Source organism: Tenrec ecaudatus, chromosome 8 (assembly GCF_050624435.1).
Source record: "Tenrec ecaudatus isolate mTenEca1 chromosome 8, mTenEca1.hap1, whole genome shotgun sequence".
Taxonomy (NCBI): domain Eukaryota; kingdom Metazoa; phylum Chordata; class Mammalia; order Afrosoricida; family Tenrecidae; genus Tenrec; species Tenrec ecaudatus.
Window position 1 is genome coordinate 86,358,802 of NC_134537.1, and position 13,440 is coordinate 86,372,241.

Here is a 13,440-nt window from a genome sequence, read left to right on the forward strand (position 1 = left end):
TTTGACTCTGTCTCATGGTGGCTCCATGTGTTTCACAGAACTGTGATGCTCAGATTTTAAACAGCTATGCATTCTTAAAACACCTGTAGACTGCCAGATGATTTGAACCACCAACTGCTGGGTTGTAGCTGAGCCCTTAGCCGTTTGTGCTACCTCCAGGTTCCTACATAGGAGGGGGACCCCAAAACCCTGGAATGGCACTGGGCAGAGCCGAGCTTTCACAGTATGCATTTCTCCTGCTAGACGAGCATCAAGCAACTCGCTCTGAGTTAGTGCACTCAGTGGCGTCTCCTCGGAAGGTCCTCTCAGGTCACAGTGGTTGTTTTTTTTTTTAAAGAGAGTGCTTTGAAAATGAAGATGGCAATATATGTGCAAATGTGCTTGACACAATGGATGAATGTATGGATTGTGATAAGAGATATAAGAGCCCCCACAAAAGTATTTAATTATAACATCCTCCCTGGGGGATGGGCAACAGAAAAGTGGGTGAAGGGAGACTTCAGACAGTGTAAGATATGACAAAATAATAATTTATAAATTAACAAAGGTTCATGACGGAGGGGGGAGCAGGGAAGAAGGGGGTAAAATGAGCAGATGCCAAGCGCTTTCGTGGAGAGCAAATGTTTTGAGAATGATGAGGGAAATGAATGTACAGATGTGCTTTACACAATGGATGTCTGTATGGGTTGTGGTAAGAGTTGTATGAGCCCCCGGTAAAATGATTAATAAATAAAAGTATTTAATAATAATAAAAAGCAGTTTTGCTCGAACCTCGTCTTTTTTTGTGATGGCCAATTTAAGAGAACAGTATGTGGCTGTGAAATTTTCTTAAGTGTAAGAGTGGTTTTCTTGTTTCAAAAAGGAGAAATGTTGACTGATGACAAAACTCATTCTCAAAGTCTGTCAACTTCCCAAAAGGACGAAAATGTCTACTCGTAGCGCATTTGGAGTTCATCCCACCAGGCCAGACTGTTAATCAGGTTTTCTATTTACAGGTTCTGAAAAGATCTCATAACAGTGTGCAGGGGTGGGGTGCTGGGGGTGGTGGTGGTAAAATGCCTGATTTGTGGCAGATGGGAGACTGGTTTGGCCATCACTACAATGCACCTGCTCACATAGCCATCTCAGTGTGCCAGTTTTTGGCAAAAAATACCCAGCAAACCTCTCTTTCCCCACGCACCTTACTTACCTGACCTCACTACATGACACTTCTTTTTTGCTTCCATGAATAAAGAGGGGCATGAAAGGACAGTGATTGATGACATAGAAGAGATGAAGGAAAAAACGAGGGAGGTGCTGTCAGCCATCCAAATAGATGAGTTTGTAAAAGTTTCCAAGAATGAAATTGCAGATTTGACAAATGCATTAAGTGTAATGAAGATTACTTTGAAGGTGATAAGGTAGTTTTGTAAAAATATTTAAATACATAGCTTTGAGGGGAAAAATTCCTGGTTGTTTTTTTTTGGGGGGAGTGGGGGGTTACCCCCTTCATAACAGGTGCTCTGAGTCTATTCCAACTCACAGTGACCACACATGACAGGAGGATTACCCGAGCTATAATCTTTAGGGAACAAGATTTAGAGCTGCTGCGTGATGCAAACCACCAACCTTTCAGTGAGCAGGCAAGTCCCTGACCATTGTGCATCAGGTCCCACGTGCAACGGGTCCAGCAGGGATCATTACAATCTTATCTCCTCTAGGAGCTGGATGACGAGCAGATCTCAGATGGAAACCTCCACAGGGATGCCTCCCAGGCCCAAGTTTTCCTCCTCTTTTCTCTCTCCCTGGACCATCATACCCACAACTGTGATTATAGTCCAAGTAAATGGCTTACTAATTTTTATTCCCAGCTAAGCCTGCCTTCGAGTTTTCCACTTCCATATAGCAGATGGCTTGCTAACGTGTTTGCAATGTTTCAGATTTACGTCACAGTGAGTGTGCCTGAGGCCAGACTTTTATAAAGACCACTTACAAAGATCTCACAGGCCTTGGGTCGTCTGGTCCCTTTACTTCTCTGATCCCTGTGCTCCTTCTTGCCTTCTGGTTCATGCTTTTCCAGGATCAGCCTCCTAATTTTACTGCCAGAGACTCCCACCCCAACCCCCCTTCTCCTCTAGATTACGTGATGGGCTTGTTCCCTCACTCTTGTTTTTAGGGTTTTGCTCAACTATCACTTTCTGGTTGAAATTGTTCCTGTTTGTTCTTTTGAAAATTGCAATTTCATTTCCCACCCTTGCTTGTGATTCACTTTTTTCCACAAAGCTCACTGGAGAGCCTGCATTAAACATCGCACGATTTGACACCATCTGATGTCATCTACTTTACATCTAGCCTTCCATCTTAGTAGATAGGTTCCATATTTCAAGGGGGCTGACTGGTTTTGCATTCTGCCTCTGGTATAACACGCATATAACTGGGGCTCCATAAATAAGTACTCGGTGCTTGATTCATTCTCTTCCCCGGGACTCTGTCTGAGAGAATGTAGCCTTTGACCTCCGATTATACAGGCCAGAGGCCCAAGAGTCATTTGTGACAGCTCTCTCTTCCAATTATCCACTCAATCATCATATGCCGCTGACTTCATCACTCTCACCTTTTCACTTCTCTCTAAAGCCACCCCTGCCATCTCCCACATCCAACTGGTCTCTAAGTGGTCTTCCTCTAAGCACTCTCCACCTGGTCACACCCAACATGCTCTCAGGACGCAGAAAAGATAGCCAAACGCTGTCCCGGCTGGGCTGACCCGTTTCCATTACCACACACTTGCTGTGCACTTGCCTGATGTTTCTTCTGCCTTCACTACTCTTTTCTATCCTTTGTACCCCAACTCCCAACTCACCATGCAGATTGCAGCTGAAATACAGAATTCCTGGAGGTCTCTCATGACCCCCAAATAAATGAAAGTATAAGTTACCAAAGGTCACGTCTACTCATTTAGTGAGTAACAAGGGGCTTGTAAAAGTTCAGAGGCGCCCAGGTGGCGTAGTGGTTCCCCACTGAGCTGGTGACAATGAGGTCAGCCGTTTGAAACCACCAGCTGCTGTGAGGGAGATAGAAGCTGGTTTTCTACTCCCAAAGAGTTCCAGTCTTGGAAGCTCACAAGGGCAGTTCTACTCAGTCCTATAGAATCATGATGAGTTGGAATCAACTTGATGGCAGTGAGGTTGGTTTTTTAAGTTTGTGAAAGTTCAAGGAAAAATGGAACTAAAAAATAACGGATTTCCTCACATGTTTTTTGAGGTCTCTTCATTATTTGGGGGGTTTTGATGAAGGTATCTGTGGTAGTTACATAGTCAGTTGTCAATTTGAGACTGAGTGAAGGGGTGGAGTTTAGTCTGTCAATCATGTGGCAGCTTGATGACCTCATTACAAGGAGATAGTAGCTCGTTGGAGGCGGGACACATGCTCACTCCCTGGGAGACATGCTTGTTGACAAGACACATGGAGCTATGCTACAGTCCTGGAGCTGAAGGAGCTACGTGGAGACCCCTGCCAGAGCTGAGATGCCTCTACTGCCACTGGATCCATAAGGCTTTCCACCTACTGGCTCGTGACCTTCCTGCAGTCGGCTTCATTTCTTGTGTTGTGTCAGTCTGAAGATGAATTTATAAATTAGTATTGGACATAGGGGCTAATATCAGACTTATAGACTTGGATGTTTTCTCAATATTCAATAGCTCTTGTATATAAAGCTTTCTTATACACACGAGTGCCTCTCCGGATTCATTTCTCTTGTCATCCCAGACTAATACATTATCCGTGACCACTGCCATCACGGCCTCAAATTTCCCAATAATCCTTGGTAGTCCACCCTGACTTCCAGATGACCGCTGGTCTTCACAGAGCTGTCTTTACAGCGTAGCCTTGGCAAGAATGTCACATCAGCAAAAGCGCAATCTGTGGCCTTTGAAGTCTACTTAATTTCATTTAGCAGAATGCATTTGGGATCCATACATGCGGCTGGGTAGATCAAGAGCTCGTAGCTCATTATCACTTAGGAGTCTGCACCCGTTTATTTACACTTGTGGAGTCTCTGGGTGGGGCTACTAGTTGATATGGCTGGCTGCTGTCCAAAAGATCAGAAGGTCCAGTCTACCCAGCGGAGCCTCAGAAAAAGGCCTGAAGGTCTACTTGTGGAAGACCGGCAGTTGAAGAAAAGGAGCACAGATCGACTCTGACACACCTGGTGGCCATGAGTCTGACTCTAAGTACCGCATATACTCGTGTATAAGCCGAGTTTTTTCAGCACATTTTTAATGCAGTTTTGGGGGTAAAATTAGGTGCCTCGGCTGACATTTGGGTCAGCTTACACTCGAGTAGATACGGTGACTGTTGTTTGTTTTGTTTTTTAATTTCTACCAGTTGAGGAACATTTAGGCTGAATCCAACACTATGAATAAACCTGCTGTAAACATACATATACAGGCTTTAGTGGGAACCATTGCTTTTTTTTTCACCTGAGCAAATACTTCCTGATTGCAGAGTCAAAACCCTATAGACTCCCTTTCTTGGTCACAGTTTCCATTTGTCTGTGTGATATTCAATCAACATTTCCCCCATCAGGGTACAAAATCCATGAGAGTAGGAACTGAGTCCAATCTCTGGTTTTCTGCTTCGCTTTGTCAAGGGGAGCAGAATGCCAGATGGCAAGAGTTCTTATGGTTCGACTTAGCACACACACAACCTGCAGGGGGGTGACAACTAGTTTTCTTCCCCGCAGGGCTGTCAGTGGGATTGGCGATCTTTCCGCAATGGCTCTGCAGCTCTTAGAGGAAACGTTGTGCGCGGTCTCTGCACAGTGAGACCTTCTGCACATCTGCAGCAGGCCCAGCGTCTCCTTGCTGTGTCAGGCACGTGCGGGAGCCAGTGGGCAGGATGCGCTTTGTTTTCTTGTTGCCCGTAATCGACACTGGGCATCATGATCTGGCCCTCGAATGTGCTCCACAGCCTGTTGCCAGAGCCTCTGGGCCTGTGCCCGTTATGCTTCATTATGACATAACGATCTGCTTGGTGCTGGGTGAACTTCATGGTGGTTTTTTTTTTTGGTCCAATATCACATTACAGAAATTTTTCTTTAGGGAACAAAAAGCCGCCTTCTTTCCCCTGTTACAATAAAACTATGTTTAATTCTGTGAAACTTTGCCGGTCTTGTCCTTGGGAGATCTGCTCTCACACTAGCTCTGGCTGGAAATCAAGGCCTGAGTCCATCCATCCACACTTTGCCTCAGCTTGACCTGTGGCAGCAAAGGAGTGGGGAGGAGGCTTCTGTTTTCCCTTTGCATGCCACCTGGGAAGGGTCATTTTACTGAAGGCTTGCCGGGATACCACGGTGGGTGTCCGGGCTGGTGGGTGAGGAGACGGGAGAGGCCGGCCACACAGGAAGCGGTTTCCCTCCCAGACCTCCCACGGTGAGCGCACCGGCGGCGGCTGCTCACGCACAGCTGCCCATCTGGACCAGAGGTGAACACACTCCTTTCTTTGACTGCACGGCTGAGTGGCTTGGGAGACCACCCTCAGCTCTCTTACCCGCAGGAAAGACGGAAAGCCCTGTCCGTAGTATCCAACAGCAAAGTACTCCGGCTGGGGCCGCATGGCCTTAATGATGTTCTCATAAAACGAGGCTCTTTTTTTCTGAAAACCAAAGAAGACATTCCGTTGGAAGGCTACAGGGACACTGGTGGTGGGTGGGGAAGGAGGTCAGACCCTTTGCTTTTGCTTTGCTGCTTCCAGTAGAACAGAGAGATGAACGGTATTTGGAAAACAGTAGAGCAGAGGAAAGAAAGGTGTCTGCAAGACTTGGAGGCAGAAGAAGTGCCATCCATTCCTGGTCCAGGGCTTTGAACCAGTTCTTCCCAGTTCAGTTAGACCCGATGCAGTGGAAGCAGAATGGACCTGAATCTGAACAACCGGGTAACCCCAAACGGTAACTGGACTAGGGGACCGTCAGCTTGATATTCTCCTAGAAGCATGCACGCTATTGTGCATGAGTGATGATAGCAAGTCAAAGTCAGAGAATGGTGCCTAGCTCAAAGAAGGGGGCAACGACATCACTTTGAAGGGGTGCTGCTCTCCATAGTCCTGGCAAGAACCCAGTCTCCTGGATCAGGCTCCTGAAAGAACCCACAATGCCTCTTCTGAGTCTCCCATCCGAGAGCTCCTATCTGCCATGTTTGGCCTGCTAGTTTCCGTTCCAGTGCGTCCACATTCTACAAATTTGAGTCTGCTCCAATTATGCTGCGGGAGCCACGTTGGAACAGGTTTGGAGGCCTGCTTAGCTAAGAGGCTCTGGACCTGGGGTTGATAAATCAGACTAGGGGTGGCCTGCGAGTCCCTGCCACTGCACACCCTCATGGTACATGTGAAGAAACTTTCAGCAGTTTCTTCAAGGAAGTTCAGGACCCCTAGAAGGTTGAGGAAGGACTTTCTTAAGGTGCCCTTAACCAGAATCACATCGGAGAAGGCAAGACGTTTCCAATGCACACAGGTGGTTTGGAGAAGTCACTGGTTGGTTCAGCTCTAAGTGCCCAGAAAATGGTGCTATTGGTTTCTCAGTGTCTGCTACCCCTCCTGCCTCTAATTCTTTGTCCAGCGGAGGGAGAAGTCCCTCGCATGATGGTGAGCACGCATGACCATGCTACTAACCCGTAAGGTCAGCATGTCAGCATACTTTCTTGGAAGAGAAAATTCTGCATCACGGACATTTCAGCTCCATTTAGTTTATGAAATTAATAAGTGATTGGTTTCTGTGACGGCGTGAGCTGGTCAACGTTTTTCAAGGCCATCTAGACAAAATTTCCTTAAATACATTTTTAGTACATGACAATGAGGGCCCTGGCCTTGTATGTCTTCTCTACAAAAAATGACCCAAATGTAACACTGTGTCTTGCTTACCATTCAGCACGTAGAAGCCCCTTTTGGTTTCGTTTTACTTGCGCCTACACCTATATGCAACACTCAAGTTTAGGGAATTTCAGAAGAACAGGCCTGTGGCAATTGGGAGATAGAAGAAGCTAAAACCAACCAACCAAACAGAAAAATCCAGAAAAAAACTGAATTTAGCAGAAACATTTCAGAACTGACCACAGTGAGCTCACTGGTGTTCTTAGAGAAATATAAGCCAAGACTCAAGGCTATTCATTCACTAGCAGGGCAGGAAGACCGCAGCAAACCACAGATCAAGTGACCTTCTATGAACAGAAGATGTGAGAAGATCTGAAATACAGACAGTACTAATGGAAGGCAGAGTGACTACAAGGGCAAAGAGGAGATGGGGCTGGCAAGTGGGAGGGCCACAGAGGAACAAACGGTGGAGAAGGGAGAAAAGGCTGCAGAGAGGGATGCTGCGGGAAGCTTCGACTAAGTCACCGTGATTCTGAGGTTCAATCTTCCATCACCCCTTTGGGGGAAAACTATTCCAGAGCCCTGAGCCTTCTATCCTGGATAATGTGGAAGAAGAAAGGTTTGTTCATTAACAAAGCTTAAGAACACATCCTTTCCCTGCCCCATTTTCATTATATTTCAAGCAAAGTTTGCTTTCCATGATAAAGAATAGGTTTTGAGCTGTCACTTTAGAGGTAATATTTCCATAAGCACTCATTCTCTTGACCTCCTTACAAGCTTAAAGGAGCTGTCTGCTTCAGTGAGGATGGATCTTCTCTCCGACCCTGTGGAGTAGTTCTACTCTCTCGGGGCGACTGGACGGCAGAGAGTTTTTAAAGACGCTTCACATTCCCGCTGCACCACACACACACACACACACACACACACACACACACACGAGCACGCACACGCACACACCACACACACTTACCCGGACACACACACGCGCGCACACACACACACACACACACTGACCCGGACACACACGCACACACTGACCTGGACACACACACACACACACACACACACACACACACTGACCTGGACACACACACACACACTGACCCGGACACACACACACACACACTGACCCGGACACACGCACACACACACTGACCTGGACACACACACACACACTGACCCGGACACACACACACACACACTGACCCGGACACACGCACACACACACTGACCTGGACACACACACACACTGACCCAGACAGGCACACACACACACACACACACACACACACTGACCCGGACTCACCAAGAGATTGCCAAGGCCCTCGTAGTCAAACACTTTACTCTCGTAGGTCTCGGCCAACTCTTTGCTCAGCTTGATTGCTTTCTCCCACATCTTCAGAAAAAGAAAAATAGGGTTAAAAGTGGAGAACAAAGCCTCCATTGACCCAGCTGAAACATCCATTTGGGAGAATCACTGGGAAATCGAAGGAATTGGGGGGGGGGGGAGGGGGGTTTGAGCATGGTGGCTGTTCCAGGCTTGGTACAGCAATTAGATCAACTAGACCTTTAAAAAAACAACAACAACTATAATTTGTGGGGAGAGGTCAAATGCTTACAGACATCCTCCTTTAGGGCAGTTAGTCAACCAGACAATAGGGCAGGCCTCACTCCCTGCTACTGGGGACAATAAACTATTCCTCCTTGAGGCCTGAGACCAGGCGTTCACACCCTACTGATAATGGTTCCTATGGAGATCTAGGGAATAGGTCAAAGTTAGGTGCCATCCTAAACCTAGGATCCCTCCCCTTCCTATTGCGTGTATTTCCCTAGACCACCCCCCTCTCATTACTGTATTACCTCTAAGACAGCCCCTTCCTGTGACGTATGTCCTCATCTGTAATTAGGGGGCTTGCATGTCCCCAGAGAATATAAGATGGGCGGGGCTACCATTAAACTCTCTCTCCCTCCACGTGGACCATCATGCGGGGCAGAGGTGAGCATGCTACCAGGAATTGTGTCTGACTCCCATTTATTTCTATACTTCACTTCTATCTCTCATGCTCTCTATAACTTTTATCTCTATACTTATTATCGCTGTACAATTGCGCCTACCGGACCCGTAATGATGTGTTAGGGGCTGGCTTCCCCTGACAATAATTATGACAAAATAAAGCTACCACAATGGGGCTACTTTGTCACAGAACATCGTCCTGTAATTCTGTCCTCAAGAACATCAAGAACACCGTGTATCCTGAATCTAAGCCAATAATGAGCTTAAAGGCAGAGAACTAAAGATCATGAACTTGGAGAAAAGTTCCAAAGTCTAGGTCCACAGAGAGTGACACAATCTTGCTGGAGGGGAAAGAAGCTGATGAGGAATGCCAGTTGTGGTACTGTTGTCAACTTGAGATGATTAAGAGTGAAGGGGTGGGGTTTAGCTGTCAATCAGGTCATAGCTTGATGACCTCATTTGGAGGCACTAAGGAGATAAATAGCTTGCTGGATGCAGGACACAAACTCACACCATGTGAGACATTCCTGTTGACAAGCCACATGGAGCTATGCTGATGGCAGCCAGAACCTTGGAGCTGGAGGAACCAGGTTCAGACCCACACCAGCACTAAGATGCTTCCCCCGCTACTGGATCCACAGGACTTTGCACCCCCTGGCCTGTGATCTTCCTGCACTCAGTATGATCGCATTTGTTGCGGGAGGCTTTAGAGGAATTTACAGACTGGTACTGGACATATGGGCTAATATTGGGCTTGATCCGGACTGGGCTGGGATGTTTGAGGTGACTTTTATTTTTCACATAAGGTATAGTTCCCTATTATTTTCTAAACTGTCTTAGGTTCTCTAAGCTCTCTTAGTGAATGAACCTTTAGGAAATGCCTTACAGAATTTATGACCACATAAGTTCCAGCCTTTAACAGACCTACTGGTATCTGAGGCGCCCCGTCTCAGACCGAGCCCTCTACTCGTTTTGGTGTCTCACAGAATGTCTCTGAGCAAGCTGTAGCACCAGCTCGGCTCTGACTCGTGGCAGCCCACGTGTGGCCAAGGAGAAGTATGCTCCCCAGGGGATCCACAGCTAATTTTTCAGGAGACCACCAGACCACTTTGGGGTGACTTGAACTTCAAGCCATTCGGTTAGCATGTCAAGCATGCTAACCTTCTACATCATTATTAAAAATTATTATTACTGTTTTAAATGAAGGATCTAATAATTTCCTATTTCGTTATTGTTAAAACACCACATTCCATTGTCACCGTCTACCTACTGGTGGAATGCATGTACAAACTACACGCAATGATCAACCAGTTTAAAACGGACAAGCCTTGAGATCCCTATTTGACAACTGACTCTCTCCGAAATGCCTGGGCCTTGACTGATACCTTGGGAGCCAGCAGCATTGTGGGAGTCACGTGAAGCAGCCCTCCCCTGCCCCCTCCTCCCTCAACAAATGCTGGCACACAGAGAACGGGGTGAAGCCTTGTCTTTCAGCTGGAAAGGTTTTTCCCAACTGACCAGATGCCCACCTGTGTCCTGGCCTACTTCATATGTGTATTTGGTCCTGGCTTACTTCATATGTGTATTTGACGTGCTGCAAAGGAAACTTAAGCATGTCCGTTGGGCACTGACTTGGGTGTGTACTAGGTGCTAACAACAATTTCTTGGGGTACATCTCTTGGGGGGTGCATGGGAAGGATACCCGTACCAGCTCTTGGACTCCAGCAATATTTAAAAGGTAAAATGATGGTGCTTGAGACTAGGGATCTGAGTTATCCATCCTATTCTCCTTTAGGCCAAGCGTCCCTAAGCGAACTGACCATTATTGTCTTTCAATGCTTAATTCATTTTCTCTCTGATCAAAAGGCTAGAATGCACAGGCATCAATTCCCCCAAGCATAGCCATCAAATCTCTCCCAACTCATGGTGACCCTATAGGACAGAGTGGAAGTGCTCCTTAGGATTTCTGAGACTATACATCTTTATAGGAGTAAACAGCCTCATTTTCTTCCTGTGGAGCAGCTAGTGGGTTTGAACCGCCAACCTTGTGGTCAGCAGCCCAACAGGGAACCCAGCTCACCACCAGGGCTCCTCAAAGACACACGAGGGGATGATGATTATACAAAGAACTCACTTTGCCTTTGTCAAAATATACGATGATTTCTTGATAGAGCTTCTCTTTAAGCTCTTGCTGGGTGTAAACATAGTAACTGTCCCTCTGGAGCAAATGGGGAACACAGGGTTTGTCAGACCACTGGAAAAGACGAAAAGAAATCCATTAACAAAACAAACATTTAGCAAAAAATATCGGGGATCAGGAACAATAATGGGAGTATCGATATCAGGAGGGTAGGGGGAAGGTAGGAGGAGAAAGGGGAACTGATAGCAATAATCGATGTACAACATCCCTCCTCCAGGGTGACGAACAACAGAAAAATGAGTGAAGGGAGACAGGGGACAGTATAAGATATGAAAATTAAAAAAAAATTTATCAAGAGCTCATGAGGGTGGGACAGTGGGGGAGGGAGGGGGAGAAACAAGCTGATACCAAGGGTTAAAGTAGGAAGAAAATGTTTTGAAAAAGATGATGGCAACTTATGTACAAATGTGCTCAACACAATGGATGGATGGGTTGTTGTAAGTGCTGTAGAAACCCCCATGAAAATGATTTTTTTTAAATGAGGGAAATCAAGGCATACACACATATGTATCTGATCCATCTATGTTTTATTTCTTAAACCCAAAACTACACACACACACACACACACACACACACACACACACACACACACACACACCAGCTCCAAAACAAGGGTCAAGCCTAATGGAGGAGCCCCATAGGCATTCCTATGAAGGTCAGCCAAAGAAGGACTGTACAGAAGGTCTGGTTTCCTGAATACAATCCGGTCAGAGAGACTAGAAACAGGGAATGAAAAGCAGGAGGTAGCACTATCACTATACATGACTGACATTTTTATTAAATAAAATAAGAAATAAATGAATCTATTTAGAAATGAACAGTTTTCAGATAGACTGACAATTAAAAACATACAGAGACCAAAAAAACCACTTTATAAATTATTCAATCACAAAAGGTCCAATATTATGAGACTACTCTTAAAAGTAGAAAAAAAAATGACAAATTATTATTATACTTGTAACTAAGATAAATAAAACCTCATTTAATAATAAAAAATAAGTGGAAAAAAACCAAAGAAAAAGACACTCATACTAAAGGGAACAGACTTTGAAGACTGCCAAGGACATTGGGCAGGGGTGGAGCGAGGAAGTAACAGCCTAGATAGAGGATGGGTGTTAACTTTGGTGTAATGAAGGGCTGTTACCCGCAAGAGGGGGAAGAGGGAGCAAGTAGTGGGTGAAGGGTAAGCCTTTAGGAGTGTTGATTAGTAATTTAACCTGGACAATGCCAAGTTGATGATCTGAAATGTAACCCCCAAATTAATTTGTAAGTACATACTTTTTAAAAAAAAGGTATTTCTTACTGAATCTAAAATTAGATGACTGGCCTGGGCTGGAAACACCGATTTGGCACTCATACCCTATGGAACAGTGGTTATCAACCTGTGGGTCGTGACCCCTTTGGGAGCCAGATGACCCTTTCATGGGGGTCGCCTGACTCATAACAGTAGCAAAATTACAGTTATGAAGTAGCAACGAAAATAATTTTATGGTTGGAGGGACCCCACCACATGAGGAATTATATTAAAGGGTCGCGGCATTAGGAAGGCTGAGAACCACTGCTATGGAAGGATTTATAGCCAAAGAACAAGGAGAGAATATAAACGGGGATGCACTTCCTTTGGCACTGACTCATTTACTACTAATTTCTCTGTATTTTCACAAATTTCCTTACATATATGAATGTATAGGTGTCCTATCTTTCTCTTACAAATCACTTTATTGGGGACTCTTCTGGCTCTTCTAAGTATTCTGTCTTTTCAATTTGAGTATAAATGACCAGCCCTGTCACTTGCACCCTGCTTCTGAAGGATTCGCAAACACACGACACCTGATATTTTCCCAACCTTCATCTGAAAACTAGCCGGTTTGTAATTCGAAGATGTAAACATATTCTTGGGTGAGAATCTTCCTTTTGCATATGCATCTTTCCTGTCAAAATGACAGGGCCGATAGGCTGTAGTTCCAAAGGAATGGGCAGTTGGCATGCGGTTTCCTGCCCTCCCCGCTGTTGGAGTTCACACCCCGGCTGCACTTACCTGTAGGAGCTCAGCGTGTAAGAGGAGCGTGTAAGCAGCCTCCGTGTAGTTCTCACAGTCTCGGTGTAAATCCCGAAGTTTATACAAGTATCTGGCAAGAGGCGGCAAAGGAAGCCTATCAGCGCTTGGGAGCTGGATCTAGCATTCAACACACTGAGCAACTCGGCTCAGCCTGCTCTCTAGCCTTTCCCCCTCTGGTTCCTATGGAACACATGTAGGGATTACCTGGTCCACAGGCCATGTATGACCCTCAAGATCTCCAATACCAGCTCACAGCACACGCCTCACCAAAAGCCACAGTCTCAACCGCCACATTAGGGGCGAGTTCATTAGCTGTTTGCCCAAAGA

At 45.9% G+C, this 13,440-nt stretch overlaps 1 protein-coding gene across 1 annotated transcript in view; it reads right to left on the bottom strand.

Moving 5' to 3' along the window:
- DOCK5 (dedicator of cytokinesis 5) overlaps positions 1–13,440 on the bottom strand; it is a 228,491-nt gene that overhangs the window by 23,098 nt on the left and 191,953 nt on the right. The window contains exons 37-40 of the mRNA XM_075556494.1: positions 13,093–13,183; positions 10,989–11,108; positions 8,147–8,236; positions 5,527–5,631 (exon numbers count right to left, since the gene is read on the bottom strand). Of these exons, the coding sequence (XP_075412609.1) occupies positions 5,527–5,631; positions 8,147–8,236; positions 10,989–11,108; positions 13,093–13,183 (406 nt within the window). The remainder of the gene's footprint in view (positions 1–5,526; positions 5,632–8,146; positions 8,237–10,988; positions 11,109–13,092; positions 13,184–13,440) is intronic.